This window comes from Micromys minutus, assembly GCF_963924665.1.
Source record: "Micromys minutus genome assembly, chromosome: 4".
In the NCBI taxonomy this organism is placed as follows: domain Eukaryota; kingdom Metazoa; phylum Chordata; class Mammalia; order Rodentia; family Muridae; genus Micromys; species Micromys minutus.
Window position 1 is genome coordinate 13,268,042 of NC_137973.1, and position 22,313 is coordinate 13,290,354.

Sequence of the window (22,313 nt, forward strand, 5' to 3'; positions counted from 1 at the left end):
CTGCTATGAATATGGTAGAACATGTGTTGTTGTTAGATGTTGGAGCCTCTTTTGGGTATATGCCCAGAAATGGTATATCTGGGTACTCAGGTAGTGTTATGTCCAATTTTCTAAGGAACCACTGGACTAATTTCCAGAGTGGTTATACCAGTTTACAATCCCACCAACAATGCCGACACCTGAGTTTTTGATCTTAGCCATTCTGACTGGTGTGAGGTGGAGTCTTAGGGTGATTTGATTTGAATTTTCCTGGTAACTAGGGATGTTGAGCATTTCTTTAGATGCTTCTCAGCTATTCTATATTCCTCAGTTGAGAATTCTTTATTTAGCGCTGAACCCTATTTTAATAGTATGATTTAATTCTCTGGGGTCTAACTTTTTGAGTTCTTGGTATATATTGGATACTAACCCTCTATTAGATATAGGATTGGTAATGATCTTTTCCCAAGTCTGTTGTTTGCCCTTTAGTCTTTTTTACAGTATCCTTTGCCTTACAGAAGCTTTGCTTTTCATGATGTCCCAATTGTCGATTCTTGATTTAAGAGCATAAGCTACTGGAATTTTCTTAAGGAAATTTTCCCCTGTGCCTATGTGTTCTAAGCTCTTCTCCAATTTTTGTTCTATTAGTCTTAGTGTACATGGTTTTATATGGTGGTCTTTGATCCATTTGCACTTGAGCTGTGTACAAGGAGTGATCGAGTTGCAGTCCTCTGCATGCTGACTGCCAGTTGAACGAACAACATTTGTTGAACAGGCTGTCCTATTTCCATTGAATGTTTTTATCTCCTTTGTCAAAGATCAAGTGACCATAGGTGTGTGGGTTCATTTCTGGGTCTTTGATTCTATTCCATTGATCTACCTGCCTGTCTCTGTACCAATACTATGCAGTTTTTATCACAATTAATATGTAATAAAGCTTGAGGTCAGGGGTGGTGAATTCCCTGAAAATTTTTTTATTGTTAAGAATGATTGTTGCTATCCTGGGTTTTTATTATTATAAAAGAATTTACAAATTGCTCTTTTAACTCTATGAAGAATTGAGTTGTAATTTTGATGGGAATTTCATTGAATCTGTAGACTGCCTTAGGCAAAATAGCCATTTTTACTATGTTGATCCTTCCAAACCATGAGCATGGAAGATCTTTCTACTTTCTAAGGTCTTCTGCAATTTACTTCTTCAGAGATTTGAAGTTCTTGTCATACAGATCTTTCACTTTCTTGGTTAAGGTCACACCAAAGTATTTTATATTCTTGTGACTATTGTGAAGGGTGTCAATTCTCTAATTTCTTTTAGATGAAGAACATCTAATTTCCATATTCCTCAAAATATTCAACAAAATAGAAACAGAAGAAACAATGCTAAACTCATATTATGAGATCACAGTCACCCTCATACACAAACCACATAAAGACTAAAGAAAAAATAGGAAGAATTACAGACCAATTTCCTTCATAAATATTGATGCAAAAATAGTCAAAAAATTAGTTTCAAACCAAATCTAAAAACACATTACAAGGATCATCCACCGTGAACAAGGAGGCCTCATTCCAGAAATGGGACAGTTCAACAGACAAACTGAAATAAACAAAACATACATGATTAAAAAAAGCCTTTGGCTGAATTCAACAGCCCTTCTGACAACTATCTTGGAGCCATCAGAGATACAAGAGAAATCTACAAGTATAATACAGGATATTTACAGCAAGCCTACTGCCAACATCAAATTTAAATGTGATTATGGAAAGAGATGGAAAGAAACTCAAAGAAATTCCACTAAAAATGAGAATAAGACAGGGATGTCCACTCTCTCCCTTATCTTTTCAGTATATTTCTTTAAGTGCTAGGGACAGCATTTAGACAGCTAAAAGAGAAAAAGGGGATACAAATTAGAAAGAAAGAAAGGAAGGAAGAAAGGAAGGAAGGAAGGAAGGAAGGAAGAAGTCAAAGTATTGCTAATTGCATATGGTATAATAGTAAACATAAGCAGTTCCAAAAATTCTACTGGGAAACTCTTATAGTTGATAAATATCTTCAGCAAAGTGATGGGATACAAGATTAACTCAAAAACAGTAGCCTCCCATATACAAATGACAATCAGGCTGAGAACAAATTCAGAGAACACCATTCACAATAGCTACTAATAATATACAGGATACTGAGGTAACTCTAGCCCAGCAACTGAAAGACTTATATAATAAAAATGTCAGGTCTTTGAAGAAAAACACTGAAGATGAAAAGACATCCTTTGCTCATGTACCAGTAGGCATAACTGTAAATACAGTCATTTGCCAAAAAATTAATATATCCTCATCAAAATTTCAACACAATTCTTTACAGATCTTGAAAGAAAAAAAAATACTCAACTTTATATGGAGAAGCAATAACCCAGAATAGCTAAAGAAATCTTGTATAATAAGAGATCTTTTGGAGGTATTACCATCTCATATTTAAAGCTGTTATGTATAGCAACATTAATAAAAACCACATTTTTTGCATGAAAACAGACAGGTTCTTCAATGGAATCAAATGAAAATCTCAGATGTAAATCCACACACCTACAGATACTTGTTCTTGACAAGAAACCAAAATTATTCAATGAAAAAAAAAAGCATCATCATCAAATGGGGCTGGTCTAACTGGCTGTCTGCAGGTAAAATATGTATAGACCCAAATCTACGACACTGTGTGCAATCCAAGTGAATCAAAGCCTTGAACATAAAACCAGAAACATTATACCTGAGAGAAGAGAAAGTGAGGAACAGTGCGGAAGGTATTGGTACAAGAGACAGCTTCCTGAACACAGCACCAGTTGTACCAACACTAAGATTAACAATTAATAAATGAGACCCCATGAAAATGAAAATCTGTCAAGAAGACAAAATGGCAGCCCTCAGAATGGGAAAAGATTTTCACCAACTCACATCTGACAGAGGGTTTATATCTAAAATATCTAAAGGACTCAAGAAACTAGACATTCACAAGACAAATTGGAATTTTGATGAAGATATATTGAATATTTTGGTAAATGGCTATATTTACAATTATTCCTACTGACATAAACAGAAATTTCTGGGCAGGAGAATCTCTAATGACTAAGAATCACAGAATAAAAAATTTAACATCTTCAAGCCAGGAGATAAATGCAAATCAAAGTGGTTTTGACATTCTAGCTTGCCCTCAGAGACACAAAGGCAGAAGAGCTCTGTCTCTCTGTCTCTCTATCTCTCTCTATTTGTCTGTCTCTGTCTCTCTCTCCCTCTCCCTCTCCATCTCCCCCTCCCTCCCCCTTCCCTCCCTCCTTCCCTCCCTCCCTCCCTCTCCCTGCCTCTCTCTCTCTGCTTCTCACCTGCACCAGAAATCAGGAGATTGCTTCTGTGGAGGGCAGAGTTGGCCCTTGTGGTGTAGGTGCAGGTGATCTGGACTGAGAATAGGAGAGCAGAAGAGGTGGCCCCATTCCTTGCCAGCTGCAGCACTGGGTGGGCTAGCTGGAACTGTGCTAGAAAGCTTGACCTGATGGTGTGAGTGAAGACCTGTGGTCTGACCTACTCAGCTACCACCCAGGCCAAGACATGAAGCTTCGATACCATCCCCACATATTACCCCATATATCAACTGCTGGTATGAAGGAATATGTCCTGCAGATCCAAAGCTGTAGGAGCTCCATGACACAGGGTAACAAATGTAGGTCCAAGAGAAGTCCCAGTGAGGATCCAACATTAACAATGTGTCCCAGGCCAAAGGCTTTGAAGCTGACCAATGGTTCATTGCAATGAATATTTGCAAATAAAGATGTGGAACACACTGAAACTCTACAGGTTCCAATAGAAAAATCTTTGGCGTGGGTTTTGATTTTATTTTATTTTCTATTTATTTTCTGTGTAAATGGTTCAGGAACTAAACCTATTAAGGACACCTGATTGGTACCTGCTGGAAAATCCATAACTGTTTCTAGGGAGGGTGAATGTCCATATGTTCATGTTTTTTTTTTAGTGACCACCAGTATGTGTTCTATTGGGTATTTTAGAACCTATTGAAATCCTCAATATTTGTCCTCCTTTACGATGTAGAAACCTTACTTCCTAAAGATGGCTGAAGGATTAAACATCATATTTAGGTCTTGGAGTATAATCCTTATGGGCTGGGTATTCTGTCTTTTGCTGATTGAACTTCCTGGGGGACATAGGTTGATGAGTCCATTATTAACGGATATCTAAAAATGGAGTGGTGCTACTCTCTATGATCAAGCAGAGGGATATTGACAGGGCCACTAGATTTATTTTTAGAGAGTGAATAACTAGGTCACTGGCAATTAGAATGAAGCCATAAAATGAAACAATTTTGAGAAATACCAAGTAGAGGTCAAGCTGGCACTATATATCAATATTAAACTCTGAAAACTTATGTCACAAATACACTCATTCTTATGAAATAGCATCTTTCACCCATAGCCTGCAGCATTGTTTATCAACCCTAGAGTTTTGAATCAAATTTAAGTTGTATCATATGATTTAACCACCAGGAAATAAATCACCCTAAAAGTATTGTTCAGTTGTTAAAGAACATGCTTATAATGTGAAAGGTCCTTGTTCCATCTTCAGCAACACCTCCTATAGATACAGAGAACAGCTGTCTGCATATTTCTACATTCACCTAAAACTCTCAAAGCTATGGAACCTCTCTTTGACTAAAGTGCTTTAACTCTTTGATCTGTACTGCCCTCAGTTGTAAAATATGGATTTGACCTTGTAGTGTGTGTGTGTGTGTGTGTGTGTGTGTGTGTGTGTGTGTGTGTGTGTGTGTGTATGGGGAGGTATGACTTTTAACAATGTTGGTTCAAACTACAGATTCTGTAGAATTTGATAAACATCATTATTTATGTAGAATATTTATATAAAACTAATGTCCAGGACAGAGCAAGAAACTACAGACCAGCATGTGCAAGGATCTGTTATCTAGCAACAATAGCTCTTCTAGGCAAGAAAAATAGACATGAAACTAGCACCACTGTTATGCTGCATACAGAGACTATGTGTAGACATTACTTCAAAGATTAATTTGCATTCAGATCCTTCAAAACCATTATAAATGGAACATCATGTTAATTCTTTGATCACATGGCTTCTGATTTGAGATTGTAAATTATAAATGTGGTTTTAAACTGTCATTTATTTTTATCTCTTCACAATAATTGCTCAAAGATATACAACTTATATTAATGTGTCTAGTACAGAGGTTGCCAGAATTCAGATTGTATAATGTGACTATTATAAAAATATAAAATATTTTAAATGCACATTAAAATTCAGGAATTATACTACTATCTATATTTTAAGGTTTATTTTAGTATAAGTTCATATGTATGTGTAGCATTATGTGTACAAGTACACATGTGTGCAGATAACCATGAAGGCCAGAAGAAGATTCCATATTGCTAGAGATCCAGGCACTTGTGATCTCTACAATGCAGGTGCTGGGAACTAAACTCAGGTTTCTGAAAGCAGAAATAATTCTTTACTACCGAGCCATCTCTGAAGCCACTACACAACTAACTAACTAGCTACCTCTACAATGTACAGGCTTCTACACAGAATCCAGGGTGGACTAATCTCTAGATCCACACCACATTGCTTTCCTCTAAACATGATTCTCACTTGGCTCAACTAAAAAAGTTTTCAAAAGGAAATTCTAAAAAGATCTGTCCATTCCTTAGTCTATGAAGTATTTTTTGTGGGTCATTTTTGTGATATCTACAAGGTTTGTCTTACCCTAGACTCTGTAATCAATCCATTCTAAATAAGGAATTTATTCTACCTAAGCATTATATCTTCCTTGGTTTTATACTATAGAACTAGATAAGGATACATTGGATAATTCCTTTGGCCTAACAACCCAGTTTCAGCTTCTGTTCTTTCATTTCATCTCATCTTCTAGGACTAAGGAGACTAGAAACTTTCACACATTGTCCCAAATCTCTTGTGTATAGTGGACTTTCCTATTTCCAAATCTCCAGCTTTGCATTGGTGTAGCCTTGCATAGACATTTTGTACTGATATCTAGAGATTTTCATGATGAAGCCACCCCAGCTCATTTCTAAGGATGATAACTAGCCAAGCCTTGCCCTAAACTTTGGCAGCTACCTTTGAATACATAACCACAAAACTTTCTGTGAAGTTTATTCAAGAAGCTACTTTATGTTGCCTCACAGTACCATGAGCCATCTCCACTTAAACACTACCACAGGTCTCTTCATAGCAGGGCACTGAGAAGTGTCCCTGATAGGAATATTTTCTGTTGGAGGTATCTGGCTTTACATGAACACTGAGATTATGATGCTGAGAAAAATATCTTCTTCCTCACAGAAGAAATAAATGGTAGTTATAAAATTTTTAAAAACTAAATAAAAAGAAACTTGATTTAGAATAGAAAAATATTATTATAGTTTTATTATCCAATTTCAATACCTCACTACATTCATATACTAAAAAATACAGGTTACTAAAAATGTTTACTTTTAAGTATTCTCTTTTTTAATTATTTTTATTTGATATTCTCTGTATTTACAATTCAGGTGTTAACCCCTTTTCAACAAACCCATCCTCCCTCCCACACCCATTGCCTCCATGAAGATGCTTCTTCTCCAAACCTTCCTCTCCTACCTCAGCATTCCCCTTCACTGGGCAATCCACCCTTGACTGGACCAAATTCCTCTCCTCTCACTGATACCACAGAATGATATCCTCTGCTGCATATGCACCTAGAGCCATGGGTCTCTCCATAGCAACTCATTGGTTGGTGTTTTAGTCCCTGGGAGCTGTGCTGTGTTTGGTTAGTTGATAATTATGTTCTTCCCATGGGGTTGCAGACCCTTTCAGGTCCTTCAGACGTTTTTCTATCTCTGTCATTGGGGTCCCCATGTTCAGTCCGATAGTTAGCTGCAAGCATCCTTCTCTGTATCAGTGTGGATTTGACAGAGCCTCTGAGGAGGCATCCATATCAGATTCTTGCGAAGAAGCACTACTTGGCACCAGCAATCGTGCTTGGGTTTGGTGTCTGCATATGGGATGAATCTCCAAATAAGGCCCTCTTTGGATGATCTTTTTTCCAATCCCTGCTAATCTATTTGTCCCTTTGTTTCATCCCATGAGTGTTTTGTTCTCCATTCTAAAAAGGACTGAGGCATCCACCTTCCAGCTTTCCTTCTCTTTGAGTTTCATAAGTTCTGTGAATTATTTCTTAGGTAATCCTAGCTTTTTTTTTTTTTTTTTTTTTTGAGCTGGAGTGTATTATATCCACTTATCAGAGAATACCATGAGTGTTCTTTTGTGACTGGGTTATCTTACTCAGAATGATAGCTTCAAGTTACATCCATTTGCCTAGGAATTTCATGAAGTTGTTGCTTTTAATAGCTGAATAGTACTCCACTGTCTAAATTTACCACAATTTCTGTATTCATTCTTCTGTTGAAGGACATCTGGGTTCATTCCAGCTTCTGGCTATTATAAATAAGGCTGCTATGGACACGGTAGAACACGTGTACTGGGTAGATGTTGGAAATTCTTTTGGGTTTATGCCCAGAACTAGAAAAGCTGGGTTTTAGGTAGTACTATGCCCAATTTTCTGAGGAGCCACCAGATTGATTTCCAGAGTGGGTGTACCAGATTACAACCCCACCAAGAGTAAAAAAGTGTTCCTCTTTCTCCACATGCTTGGCAACATCTGCTGTCACATTAGTTTTTTATCTTAGCCATTCTAACTGATGTGACGTGAAATCTCGGGGTTGTTTTAATTTGCATTTCCCTGATGACTAGAGATGTTCAGCATTTCTTTAGGAGTTTCTCAGTCATTCAATATTCCTCAACTGAGAATTCTTTGTTTAGCTCTGTACCCCAATTTTAATAGGATTATTTGACTCTCTAGAGTCTAACTTCTTAAGTTCTTGGTATATATTAAATACTAGCCCTCTATCAGATAAAGGATTGGTAAAGACCTTTTCCCAATTTGTTGGTTGCTGTAATGAACTTTTGGTAATGTATTTTGCCTTACAGAAGCTTTGAAATTTCATGAGTTTCCATTTTTCGATTGTTGCTCTTACGGCATAAGCCATTAGTGTTCTGTTCAGGAAATTTTTCTCATTGTCTGTGTTCTAAGCTCTTCCCCAATTTCTGTTCTCTTAGTTTCAGTGTACCTGGTTTTATGTGGAGGTCTTTGATCCACTTGCACTTGAGCTTTGTATAAGGAGATAAGAAAGGATTAAGTTTCAGTCCTCTGCATGCTGACTGCCAGTTGAACCAACAACATTTGTTAAAGATGCTATTCTTTTTCCATTGAATGTTTTTATCTCCTTTGTCAAAGATCAAGTGACCATAGGTGTGTGGGTTCATTTCTGCATATTCAATTCTATTCTATTAATCTACCTCCCTGTCTCTGTACCAATACCATGCAGTTTTTAATCACATTCGATCTGTAGAACAGCTTGAGATCAGGGATGGTGATTTCCCCAGAAGTTTTTTTATTGTTAAGAATGATTTTTGTTATCCTGGGATTTTTATTATTCCAAAATGATTTGCAAATTGCTTGTTCTAACTCTATAAAGAATTGAGTTGGAATTGTGATGGGGATTGTATAGAACCTGTAGATTGCTTTTGGCAAGATGGCCATTTTTACTATGTTGATCCTTCCAATCCATGATCATGGAAGATCTTTCTACCTTCTGAAGTCTTCTTCAATTTCTTTCTTCAGAGATTTAAAATTCTTGTCATACAAGTCCTTCACTTGCTTAGTTAGGGTCACACCAAATTATTTTATATTCTTTGTGACTATTGTGAAAGGTGTCTATTCTCTTCTTTCTCAGAGTGTTTATCTTCTTGGTAGAGGAAGACTACTGATTTGTTTTAGTTAACTTTATATCCAGCCATTTTTCTTAAGTTATTTATCAGCTATAGAAAATTTCTGGTGGAAGCTTTGAGGTCACTTAGCTATAACTTAACTATATATAGTTAAGGGTCACTTAACTAAATATCATCTGCAAATAGTGATATTTTGACTTCTAGCTTTTCAATTTGTATCCCTTTGACCTCTTTTTGCTGTCTCATTGCTATGGTTAGTACTTCTAGTACTATATTGAATTGGTACAAAGACAGTAAGCAGCCATGTCAAGTCCCTGGTATTAGTGGAATTGTGTCAAGTTTCTCACCATTTAGTTTGAAATTTGATACTGGATTGCAATGTATTGCTATTACTACATTTAAATATGAGCCTTGAAAACTTCATGTTTCCAAGACTTTTAACATGAAGGGTGTTGAATTTTGTCAAATGCTTTCTCAGCATATAAAGAGATGATCATGTGACTTTTTCTTTGAATTTTTTATATAGTAGATTATGCAAACAGATTTTTATATATTGAACGATGCTTGCATCCCTGGGATAAAATGTACTGTATCAAGGTGAAGGATCATTTTAATGTGTTCTTGGATTCAGTTTGAAAGAATTTTATTTAGTATTTTTGCATCAATGTTCATGAGGGAAATTGTTCTAAAGTTCTCGTTCTTTGTAGGGTCTTAGTGTGGTTTAGGAATGACAGTAATTGTGGTTTTGAAGAATGAGTTAGATAGTAGTCCCTCTGTTTCTATTTCTATTAAGTTTGGAATGTATTGGTATTATGTCTTCTATGAGGGTCTGATAAATTTCCACACTAAGCCCATCTGGTGCTGGGCTTTCTTTGGTTAGTAGGTTTTTGATGACTTCTTCTATTTCTTTAGGGCTTATGGGGCTGTTTAGATTATTCATCTGATCCTGATTTAACTTCGGTACCTGATATCTGTCTAGGAATTTGTCCATTTCCTTTAGATTTTCCAGTTTTGTTCAGTATAGACATTTGTAGTAGGATCTGATGACTTCTTGAATTTTTTTCAGATTCTGTTGTTATGTCTTCTTCATTTCTGATTTTGTTAATTTGGATACTCTCTCTTTGCCCTCTATTTAGTCAGGTTAATGGTTTATCAATCTTGTTGATTTTCTCAAAGAACCAGCTCCTAGTTTCGTTGATTCTTTGTATAGTTCTTTTGGTTTCTATTTGGTTGATTTCAGCTCTGAGTTTGATTATTTCCTGCTGTCTACTCCTCTTGTGTGTATCTGCTTCATTTTGTTCTAGAGCTTTCAGCTGTGCTATCAAGCTGTTATTGAATGCTCTCTCTGGTTTCTTTTGGGGGTACTCAGAGCTTTGAGTTCTCCTCTTAGCACTACTTTCATTGTGTCCTATAAGTTTGGGTATGTTTTACCTTCATTTTCATTAAATTGTCTTTGATTTCTTTTTTTATTTCTGCTTTGACCAAGCTATTGTTGAGTAGAGCATTGTTCGGCTTCCATGTATATATGGGCTTTTTCTTGTTGTTGTTGTTGTTACTACTGAAGATCAGCCTTAGTCCATGGTACTCTAATAGGATGTATGGGATTAGTTGATGCTCTAGTATCTGTTGAGACCTGTGTGTTGACCAACTATATGGGCAATTTTGGAGAAGGTGCCATGAGGTACTGAGAAAAAGGTATATTCTTTTGTTTTGAGATGAAATATTCTATAGATGTCTGTTAAATCCACTTGGTTCATAACTTCTGTTAGTTTCACTGTGACTCTGGTCAGTTTCTGCTTTCATTATCTGTCATTTGATGAGAGTGGGGTGTTGAAGTCTCTCACTATTATTATGTGTGGTGTAATACAATGTTTTGAGCTTTAGTAAAGTTTCTTTTATGCATGTTGGGTGCCCTTGTATTTGGAGCATAGATGTTCAGGATTAAGAGCTCATCCTGATAGATTTAACCTTTAATGAGTAAGAAGCATTCTTCCTTATCTTTTTTTGATGACTTTTGGTTGAAAATCTATTTTATTCGATACTAGGATAGCTAGTCCAGCTTTTTTCCTGGGACCATTTGCTTGGAATGTTTTTCCGAGCCTTTTACTCTGAGGTAGTACCTGTCTTTGTTGCTGAGATGAGTTTTCTGTATGCAGCAAAATGTTAGATCATGTTTATGTATCCAGTCTGATAGTTTATGTCTTTTTATTGGAAAATTGAGTCCATTGATGTTAAGAGATATTAAGGAATAGTAATTGTTGTTACCTGTTATTTTTGGTTTTAGAGGTAGATATTTATGTGCCTTTCTTCTCTTGGTTTGTTGCAATAGGATTATTTTCTTGCTTTGCCTAGGGTATAGTTTCCCTCCTTCTGTGGGAGTTCTCTATATATTATGCTTTGTAGTGCCAGATGTGTTGACAGATATTGAATAAATTTGCCACTGTCCTGCAATATCTTGGTTTCTCAATCTATAGTAACAGAGTTTTTCGGATATAGTAACCTGGTCTGCAACTTGTGTTCTCTTGGGATCTGTATGATGTCTGTTTGGGACCTTCTAGCTTTCATAATTTCTGTTGAGAAGTCTGGTGTAATTCTGATCTGTCTGCCTTTATATGTTACTTGTCCTTGTTCTCGTACCGCTTTCAGTATATCTTCTTTGTTTTGAATATTTGGTGCTTTAACTATATGTGTCTGGAGTAATTTCTTTTCTGGTCCAATCTATATGGAGTTCTATAGGCTTCTTGTGTGTTCATGGTTATCTCTTTCTTTAGGTTAGGGAAGCTTTCTTCTATGATTTTGTTGAAGATATTTACTGGGCCTTTTATTTGGGAGTCTTCTCTTTCTTCTACACCTATTATTCTTAGGTTTGGTCTTCTCATTGTGTCCTGGATTTTCTGAATGTTTTGGGTTAGTAGTTTTTTAACTTTTACATTTTCTCTGATTGTTGTTCAACGATTTTTATGTTATCTTCTGCCCCTGAGATTCTCTCTTCCATCTCTTGTATTCTGTTGGTAATACTTTCATCTATAACTCCTGACATCTTTCTTAGGTTTTCTATCTCCAGGATTGTCCCCCTTTGTGTTTTCTTCATTGTTTCCATTTCTGTTCTTAGATCCTGGACAGTTTTGTTCAATTCCTTCATCTGCTTGCTTGTGTTTTTCTGTGTTTCTTCGATGGTTTGTACTTGTTTTTCTGTGTTTTCCTTATTTCTTTACAAGAGTTGTTTATGTACTTCTTGAGGCCCCCTATCATCAGCATGAGGCAAGACTTTAAGTCTAAATCTTATTTATCTGGTGTGTTGGAATATACCCTGCTTGCTGTGGTGGGAGAGCTGGGTTCTGATATTGCTAGGTTGTCTTGGTTTCTGTTGCTTAGATTTTTGCACTTGCCTCTTACCATCTTCTTATCTTTGATGTTAGTTGTTCTTGTTGTCTCTGAATGGAGCTTGTCTTTCCTGTGCATCTGTGGGCCATGGACTGTGGGTTCCAGAGGGAGATTGGTCGTGGGTGTTCAGCTCTCTACAGGCAGGCTGTGAGTTCTGATGGCAATAGGCCAGCTCTACTCTGGCTGCAGATGAAGGCCTGAAGTGCACAGACCCAAGCAGTAATGTGATATATGCACCCTGAGAGTCCCCAGAGAGCTCTCCCCAGATAATCAGTGGAGAGTGAGTGTGGGCTCACTCGTGGGCTCAGTCAGGAGAGTGCTACTGCATCTTCTTCCCTGGACACTCAGTTCTCTGTGGGCAGGCTTTGAGTCCTGATGGCAGTGTGCCTGATCTGCCTGTGGCTCTGGGCTGAGATCTGTCTTTTTAACAAAAAAACTATATTACTGCCATTTATAATCCTTAATTATATTCTTGTATCACTCATTTTGTAAATTTAGGGGAAAAAAGAAAAACTAGAAATGTTGGCTGAAGTATGTGAAGATTATTCTATTCTCCAAAGTAACCATGCACTGGAAAAGTATTTCCTAAATAACTATGCCTAGCTATGTTTTTTATACAAATAATTTATTCTGAAAAACCCATTCATTCATCATTCCTACACCTTCATTATTGTCTGTTTTATTTAGCTTTCATCTGGTCTTGTCTTTCTTCTTGCAAGGCCAGAAAGGCAAAAGCAAGTCAAGTCTTAGCTGTGTCTCCCACATACCGTTCCAGCCTTCTCATATCTCAGTGGAAAGGCTTTATTTTGGACACACCTTTACAGTCCCATCTGTGCTGCCAGTCAAAAGCCGTGTCTTATTTGCATCCAGGGCCATGGTGCTGATCTCTGCATTGCCATGACAACCAGCAAACTGTTTGATTTTCTGCCCAGTTTCTATCATCCAGAATGACACAGTAGACCCCACATCCGAGCTGATTACCTGGGAGAAAATAACATAGTGGAGAAATTAAATATAGTTTCAGGATCAATCACTTTCTTTTCAATAAAAACACCTAGGTTATGCACATTCACTGCTGAGATTCCCAACAGTTGCATTTTGGTAATTTTTTTTTTCATTCTGTTTGTTAAGCTGATAACATTTCAATTTCTAAGTCTGGGATGAAGTAATGAAGTTATGATCTTCTTTATCAGAGAAGGTTGGCATCTCTTTTCTCTACCCTCCATTCAACTGAGTGTCTGGGAGACATCTTGGCTTAATACCTCACTGCATAAACAAATAAATCATTCTTGCTCAGTTTAGAAAGACAGACCTCATAGTTCGGGTACTGTGGCATTACTTACTAAATAAAATAGAACATTTTATTTGTGATATACTTCCATATAGAATTAAAGAAAGAAGCATTTTTACCCACTGTTGAAATAGTTAATTTCAACAAGTTACTGGAATTATTTTATTTTTATGCCCTTAGTTCTTCTCTTTCTCTTTGCTCAGATTTCTCTCTCTCTCTCTCTCTCTCTCTCTCTCTCTCTCTCTCTCTCTCTCTCTCTCTCTCTCTCTCTGTGTGTGTGTGTGTGTGTGTGTGTGTGTGTGTTTTACAATTATTGGTGTGTCACTAAAAACAAAGAGCAGAGGCTAAACACAAATGCACATATACACTTCAAGAGGAAAGCAATAAATCAAATGCTAGAAGGAACAAGATTAAATATAAGAATGATAATATAAGAATTTGATAGAACCAAGTCAATAGCTTCTTGTGCTCCCTAATGAAGAACATACCCTGTAAGTCACCTTTTTATTAACACCACTCTGCCAGTGAGCCTGTAGAGATCTAATTAACAAATGAAACACGGTATGTACATAAATATGTGGAGAGAAATTTATCTATGGGAAGACCCAGATTTTGAGAAAATGAGGTGTTTCCTCTTTTGATTATAGGATAAACTTCCTCCTATAAATGTAAACTTACTTAGAATAGTTTATATTGTTATAATCACATGCATTGGTAAAATAAAATGTATGTTAGAAAAGATGAAATTGTGACAATTATAAATTCATCCATACATTTTACAGGTACTTGCTGAGCCACTAGACTGTGATAAGAGGAAGTTAGTGATTGATTTCTGCTTTCAGTGACTTTAAATCTATGTACTGAACACTGCAAGTAAGATCTAGGGAGATGGCTCAGTCTATAAAGAACTTGCCATATAGCATAAAGACCTTAGTTCCTTAGTTCTAGTCCCAGCTCCTATCACAAACAAACAAACAAAAAAGGCTTGGATATGTCAGCCCATTGCATGAATTAACCTACTGTTGATTTTTCATCTTATAAAACATTTCAGAACCATGATTTTACTAATGATTCTTGGTAGTTCTTGTTTTCTAGATTTGGTAACTGGTTTTGCCATTCATGGTGACAATGGCATGGTGTGGCATACCTTTACTCCATTATAGAACTCCATGAAGTGCAAAAATTGCTTAGAGGAGAAGAGGACTTCTCATTAAGTCATAATAAGAAATTCAGTGAAGACCAAGTTCACAGTATATGAAGAAACAAAGAAGGTAGATGTCTTAGGATTTCTATTGTTGTGGTAAAACACTATGACTAAATGTAGTGTGGAGAGGAATGGGTTCATGTTGCCTTACAGCTTTTACAGTGAGATGCCAGGGCAGTAGTAGTTAAAAACAAGAACCCGGAGGCCTGAGCAGTAGCTGGATTGCTGTTTACTGATTTATTCTTCATGGCTTTCTCAGCCTGGTTTCTTATAACACTCAGGACCATCAGCCTAGGATTGACACTGCCTCCAATGGATGGCCCTTGTCTTAGGTACTGTTCTCTGCTAAGACTGGCTCTATAAATAGTCAATTATGAATTGAGGAAGAGTGTGCATAACGTTCAACTTCTCTATAATAAACTATTGGCATTCAGCTTTGTACCCAACTATGTGGTCCAGTGGAAAATTCCAAACATGTTATAACACAATTCTGGTTAAAATAAGAGAGTTAAAAAAACAAAAACAAAAACAAAAAGATGTGGCATAAGGTAAAATATAGGCAGAAGAGTATATGCCAGGAGTATAATATAGACGGAAGTGAGTGGTGCTAAGAGTAGTCAGGATATATAAATTACCTACATATATTCAATTGTCAAAAATATGAATTTAAAAAACGAGAGAAAAGTCATTATTATTTAAAAAGAGAAAACTGTTACAAAAGTTTTTGTTTTAAAGGTACCTCTAACATAAGAACAGAGAACAAAGCAGGGCTACAGGAAAACCACATAGAGTTTACTGCAATTATCCATGTAAGAGTGTCCTGGCTTATCAAGTCATTCACAAGACAGAAAAAAAAAAGGAGGGTTTGAAAGAAGCGACAAAGTAGGTATCTCAGGAGAAACAAAAGCGTCTGGATCGCGGTGCTCTTAAGCCTTGTCCTTTGAAATTATAATTCTAATAAAATGATTCTTTAAATGACATAAAACATTATCATTAAAGTAGGAGGAATTTTCAAAGCTGAATGACTCGTATCTTTGAAATAATATGGCAATACTTCATCATCCCGAGTATAGGACTATTTCCTCTTGATTTTGTTTGATGACCCAGATTTTCCAGCAAATGTGCTCCAATTTGACTGTTTCAGCAGTTAATTATCTGAAGGTGGGCATGAGGTTCAATCATATTAATTAACCTTTGTAGTCATAACGTTACCCATCTGTGATATAGAAATAATCACAGCAGCTATGCCAAACATTGTTAAAAGACTTAAAGAAGTTAACAGTTGTTAATTTGTAACTATAGCATATGGCTTTGCTACAAATAAGCTATAAAAGTTAGGCATGTTACTTTTCTACACTGTATCTTACTGGCCTATGATGTGCCTAATTCATGTTTCATATTCCAATGAATTTAAGAAAAATAACATACAACTTTCTACTACCACAAAAAACGAGTGAGGATAATTGTAATTTTAGAAACTAGATTAATATTTCAAATTATGTCGTGCTTATTATTATCTTATATAACTATTATTTGTTTGATTCTTTTGTAATGCTTTACATATATAAAGTGCTCTGATCATGTTCACTCTCTTACCGTTACATCTCTTAGCCCCTTTCTACTTGTAACAAACTCCGTCAAGCAAGTCATCATCCTGTCGTGTGTGTGTGTGTGTGTGTGTGTGTGTGTGTGTGTGTGTGTGTGTGTGTGACAGAATGAGAGAATCATGCGCACATGTCTCTGTGTGACATGCACTATATTTAATTAGAGTTACCTGTATAAATAGGGGGGATTGTTTAATTGAGCAATGACGGCAACTCACCAGCTCCCGCATCCCTAAAGAGCATTACTCACTCTCCATCAGCAATTATTAACTGAATGTCCTCAACTAGGATGGGGTTTCATGAGCTTCTCTGCCAACCATGATGCATTGTTGAGAGGTCAAGTCTTCTGCAGTTTGTGGACAGGTAAGCATCTCTGTTTCAAATTACTTCATAAAATAGCCGCATAATGTGCAGAAGACAGTGCTACATAAATTCAAAGGAATTTAGATTCTTATTCTATGAAGAAACACAACTTTTTCTATGCAGGAGGAAAATGTGTGATGATGACCTTTTAACAAAAGGCTAACGCTTGTGACAGAACTTAGGATTTTGACCAGCTATTACCTGCTATGCTGTTCAGTACTAAAAGGTGAATATTCCCCAACAGATACACACATGGAAGTTCAGTTTTAAAAGTCCATGGAAAAGGTTTGCCCCACTACCCTTTCACCTATGTAGACTTTTGTTCTGGCATCAGCACAGTTCATCTCCTCTTTGAACCTCCCTCCCCTCTCCCCGGCTTGAGCTCAGGCACGCTAGTCACACAAGTCATCGGTTTTCATCACCTCTCTCTGCTCCTTCGGCAGCATTGCATGATACTTGAACCAAGTGTGACAAGAGCAGAATGTCAGAAAGTCTGACTCCATTATATGGTGATCTGCCTTCTGCTGCTGTCAGCAAGAAAGCAGTGCATTCCAGCTTCTGGCTATTATTTTAGGAAAAGTTGCTATGAACATAGTGGAGCATCCCATAGGAACAAGAATACCAACCAACCAGAGCTCCCAGGGACTAAACCACCATCCAAAGAGTACACGTGGATGAACCCATGGCTCCAGCTGTATGGGTAACAGAGGATGGCCTTGTTGGGCATCAGTGGGAGGAGAAGCCCTTGGTCCTGCCAAGGCTCAATGCCCCAGTGTAGAGGAATGTTAGGAAACGGGAGAGGGTGGGTGAGAGAGTGAACACCCTCATAGAAGCAGGGGAGGAAAAGAGATGGGATCAGGGGTATGGAGGGGAAACCGGAAAAGGAAATAACATTTGAATTGTAAATAAAATATATCCAATAAATTTCTTTTAAAGAAAAAAAAAAGCAGTGCATTGAAACCAACCATGTCAAAAACACACAACTGCTTTGACTCAAATCAGGGCGACACAGGAGCATTCGAATGACAATGAATGAGAAGATTTCATGTGTAGTAAGAAAAGAGCACAGCTTATGTCGATTGGCAGATTAGGAAAGTAATTTAACCACGGGGCATCATTAGGGACTTTATTTTTAGCTAGTTATTGTTGTCAGTAATAAAGTCCAAGAATAAATGCTGGCGACACAATGATGTGTTTCATTGTGATCAGAGAAATTTTCTTTAATTATGCAGTTCAAGCCTGGTTGGTTTCATCAGAGGAGGAAGCTGCAGCCCAGTGACTTGTTCTCCACCTGCAGAACAGAAGTGGCCCCACCTACTACCCACATTCCAGTGCAAATGGGCCTCACATGCAGAGCAGGCCTTCTCTGGCAAGGACAAAAACCATTTTATGTACCTGAGATAATAGGTGTCTAGGAATATATGGGATCTTTCTGGGCCTCTCGTCTGAGGGTGTCACAGCTAATCAGACAATTTCAAGAGATTGGAAGCTATATCCACATCCCCTAATTGTCTCCTTGCAATTCCACAAATAGCAGGCAAAGTGAATCATTGTTCATATGCATCCCAAGTAGGGGTCTAGCAACAGCAGCAATCAAAAGTGATAGCAGCCGGTACCACGGACTACCAGGGGATGGAGATACTTTATTTAATTGCTGCTTATAAATTTATTTCCTTAGTCAGTGTTATTTATGATCCAAAACAAGCAGCAGGTGACTTTCCTTGTTCTCATTTTTCATCGGATCACTAGGTGCTATATCTCAGGAACTGGGGATATGAGGGGGAGGCTCACATGCAGAGAACTGGCATACAGTCTGGGTTCGAATATTTTAGGACAATCACGCTCCATGTATAAATTTTGTTTATCAAGTGTTGCCTCTTCCCACATTAAGTCGTAATTTGCTCCTTTGTATTAATTCATTGAATTCATTGATCACCCATAATGAGTATCTAAGATGTCCCCAAGATAATGAAATGCGCTCATTACCTTTTGTGAGAAAAAAAAAAAAAAGGAGGGGGGTGATGAAATGAGAAGTAAATGCAGAAACTTAATAAAGGAAGATAGAAAATGTAAAGGATGCTGGGTAGTTGTAAGAATCAGCGAGCAATGTGACTGAGATGAAAGCAGAGGGTACTTGGGATGGGCTGGATATTGGGGTAAGATCTTACTGACATAAAGGATGCAGCTAATTGGGAGGCAAGAATTTCCGGCGACAGAAATAGCAATGCAATAATCCTCCAAATCATAGCAAGAAGACATGTGGTGGTGGAAGGAGCCATAGCTGAAAACGCCTGTGAACAAGATTCAGGGATGTTCAAATACAGCATGTATGCCAAAGAGATCCACACTGCCATTACAACAAAAGCATTTGATGTAAGGTATATTCTTGAACGCTTAGAATTACTAAATAATATATAGTCTTTTAAAAGAACATAATAGAATAATATGCATGAATATAACACATACACAAATACGTGTGTGGGGGGGTGTGGTACGTTCATTGTATAAGAATAAAATAATTCATGGATCCTCGCTCTCCTGTAGTTCTATCCAAAAACACATTTCCCTATCTGACCTGGGAATCCCAGAAGGGCCAGTCCATGGATAGAAGAAGAATTTGAAGTACAGGTGGGTTGCACATGGACTTGGTCGGGGATGGCTGCTGAGGCTGGCCAGTCATTTCAGTGTGCTGATCACAAAATAAGGGCTGGTGGAAAGTGAGATCAACACACAGGGAAAATGGGTTCCACCACTGAACATAAATCAAATTTCAGTTCCCTTCATATAATCCAGCACATGGCGACCAGCCTCTCTGAACTGTGGTGCCTGTTCCAGGGCCCTGTGCTACCAAGCCTGCTTCTGAGGGCATAAAAGAGACACCCTGCAGTTCCTGAACCTGGTGGTAAGAGCCACTCCTGCTGGGCTCAATCTATGGCCCTTGCTTCTGCTTCCTTGGTATGTGGCAGGAGCTGACAGAATGGTAGGCTCTGGGCTGGACCCAGGCTCTTACTTATTTTTCATGGTTGTGGGCAGCAGCATAGTAGCCCATAGGGATATTTTGGTTACTGTGTGTGTGTGTGTGTGTGTGTGTGTGTGTGTGTATGCTTTTATCTTTTGATAAGCATGTTACTCCTTCCAAAAAATCTTATGCAATAAGTATATGTGCAGGTAAACATTCAACTTGTGTGTGTACGCATTTGTGTGTATCTATGTACATGTCTGTCTGTCTGTTTCTCTCTCTCTCTCTCTCTCTCTCTCTCTGTGTGTGTGTGTGTGTGTGTGTGTGTGTGTGTGTGTATCCCGGTACAATGTGTACTGAGGTAGGCAGTAATCATATAATTGAAGCGTCCGGCCTCAGAACTGCTTTATAATCATTTACAGTTTTGATCTGACCAATGACAAAAATCTATGTTAATAAAAAATGCCACCTTCAGCCTAAGAATAAGGCAGCAAAGGAGATTAGTGTAATTAGTGTTCTTTCCTGTTCTTTTAAAACAGAATCTTACTGCTTCGGCCCTGAACACAAATACTAAGAAGGTGGTATGTCTTGTAAGGTAGAGATAGTATTTCCCCAATTCTATCTGAACTTTTGCCCCCAATTTTACAATTACGAAGAGAAGTAGCACTTAAACTCTTGATAATCTCAAACAATTCAATCCTTCTCCATCTGCTCCAAAATAAAAGATATGCAAAAGAGAAGGCAGGGCCTGTGCCTCAGTATTTAGTGAATCACTTCAGTTGAGATCGAATCCTTGTGACAGTGAGACTGGGACAATCCTCAAAATCAGTGCCACTGGGGATAAAGTCACAAATCCCACTCTGCAAATTTGCATAGCCTCTGCCCTAGGCTAGCTTATCAGGACAGCAACAAGGGAACACCGAAAGGAGCCAGAATGCCACTGTCAGACGAATGCCTCGAAATGACCATAGAGGTGATTAATGTGTGTACTCCTGGAGGGTAGATAATGCTAAAGTTCAAGAAGCAGGCTCTGTATCTAATTATGGAATACGGACATCCTTTAACCTAGAAATCCATTTCTAAGAATTTCTCCTAGCTAATAAAATCGTGACTATGAATATATTTACATGGAAAACCATGGAACGAGCAAAATAACGCGCCAAAGAAAATAGATGAGTGAAAGAAGATGACAAGAGATACTAGCATATCTTTTAACAATACTATGAGGTTGGTGCTCAGGAGTTGATTTATCAGGTAAAGAGTCAGATATCAAAGTATGAGGACCATGGTTACCACTCATGTAAATGATGTGTGCACGGTGACCTATCTTCAGTCCCCGGGCTCTGAAGGAGGAGAAAGGACTCCCAGGTCAGGCTGGTTACTGTAACTAGTAAAAATGATGTATTATAGGTTCACTGAGAGGTCCTGCTCCCATATACATATATATATGGAAGCAGACACCAGATGTCAACCTCTGGCCTTGAAATACACACACACACACACACACACACACACACACACACACACACACACACACGGAGGGGGAGACAGGGGAAGGAGGAGAGGGAGAGGGTGAGGGAGAGGGAGAAGGTGAGAGAGAATATGACTTAGTTCTAAAGAATAATCCAATATGTTATTGAATTTAAAATGTAAGTAATGGCAGAGCCTGGCCCATCTGCCACCCGGAACGGCGGCGGCTTGTAGAGGCTGAGCAACTGGCGACTTCAGGACGCAGAGCGGAGCCTGGCCCATCTGCCACCCGGAACAGCAGCTCGTAGAGGCTGAGCAACTGGTGGGTGGGAGACCTGCACTGCCAGAGAGCAGAGAGATCTCTGCGGAGTGCACACAGAAAGTGCACACCCTGCCTTGCGCTGCCCTGCCTTGCCCGATCCAGCAACTGGGAACAGAAAATTAGAACTTCTGTTTCCACCCGGAGGCGACTTGAGGATGCAGAGCAGAGCCTGGCCCATCTGCCACCTGGAACGGCGGCTCGTAGAGGCTGAGCAACTGGTGAGTGGGAAACCTAGGCTGAGGGGAGCAGAGAGATCTCTGCGGAGTGCACACAGAAAGTGCACACCCTGCCTTGCCCTGCCCTGCCGTGCCTGATGCAGCGACCAGGAATATAACGTTGGAACGTCTGCTCACACCCGACGACTCTGAGGCATAAAACAGGGCTCGGCCCATCTGACACCTGGACCAGTGGAGAACCAGGGACACAGACCAGATACAAGGGAAAGGCAAGAACATATCACTGACAGCAAAATGGCAAGAGGAAAGAGAAAGAATATATCCCAAGAAAACCAAGACAAACTAGCAACACCAGAACCCAGCTCTCCCATAACAGTAAACATCGGAATTCCAAACACTCCAGAAAAAGAAGATGCAGACCTGAAATCATACCTCAAGATGTTGATAGAGATACTTAAACAAGAAAGGGAGGAAAAGCAAAAAGATTCAAGAAGCTTTTAAAGAAAAAACAAGAAAAACACTCAAAGAACTCAAAGAAGTAGAGGAAAACAGAAACAAAGAAATAAAGGAATGGAAGAGGGAAATTAAAACAGAAATTGACCCAATATAGAAAACGCTAAAAGAGATAACCCTAGAGTCAGAACACCAAAAAAAAAAAAAAAAAAAAAAAAATCGGGAGTCAAAGAAGCAAGC

At 38.3% G+C, this 22,313-nt stretch overlaps 1 protein-coding gene across 1 annotated transcript in view; it reads right to left on the reverse strand.

Annotated features, from left to right (window-relative positions):
* Positions 1–22,313, reverse strand: part of WDR49 (WD repeat domain 49) — a gene marked incomplete at both ends in the record, with an annotated part of 205,975 nt that overhangs the window by 84,896 nt on the left and 98,766 nt on the right. Inside the window, one exon of the mRNA XM_080915350.1 lies at positions 13,048–13,212. Coding sequence (XP_080771476.1) covers positions 13,048–13,212 — 165 coding nt within the window. The remainder of the gene's footprint in view (positions 1–13,047; positions 13,213–22,313) is intronic.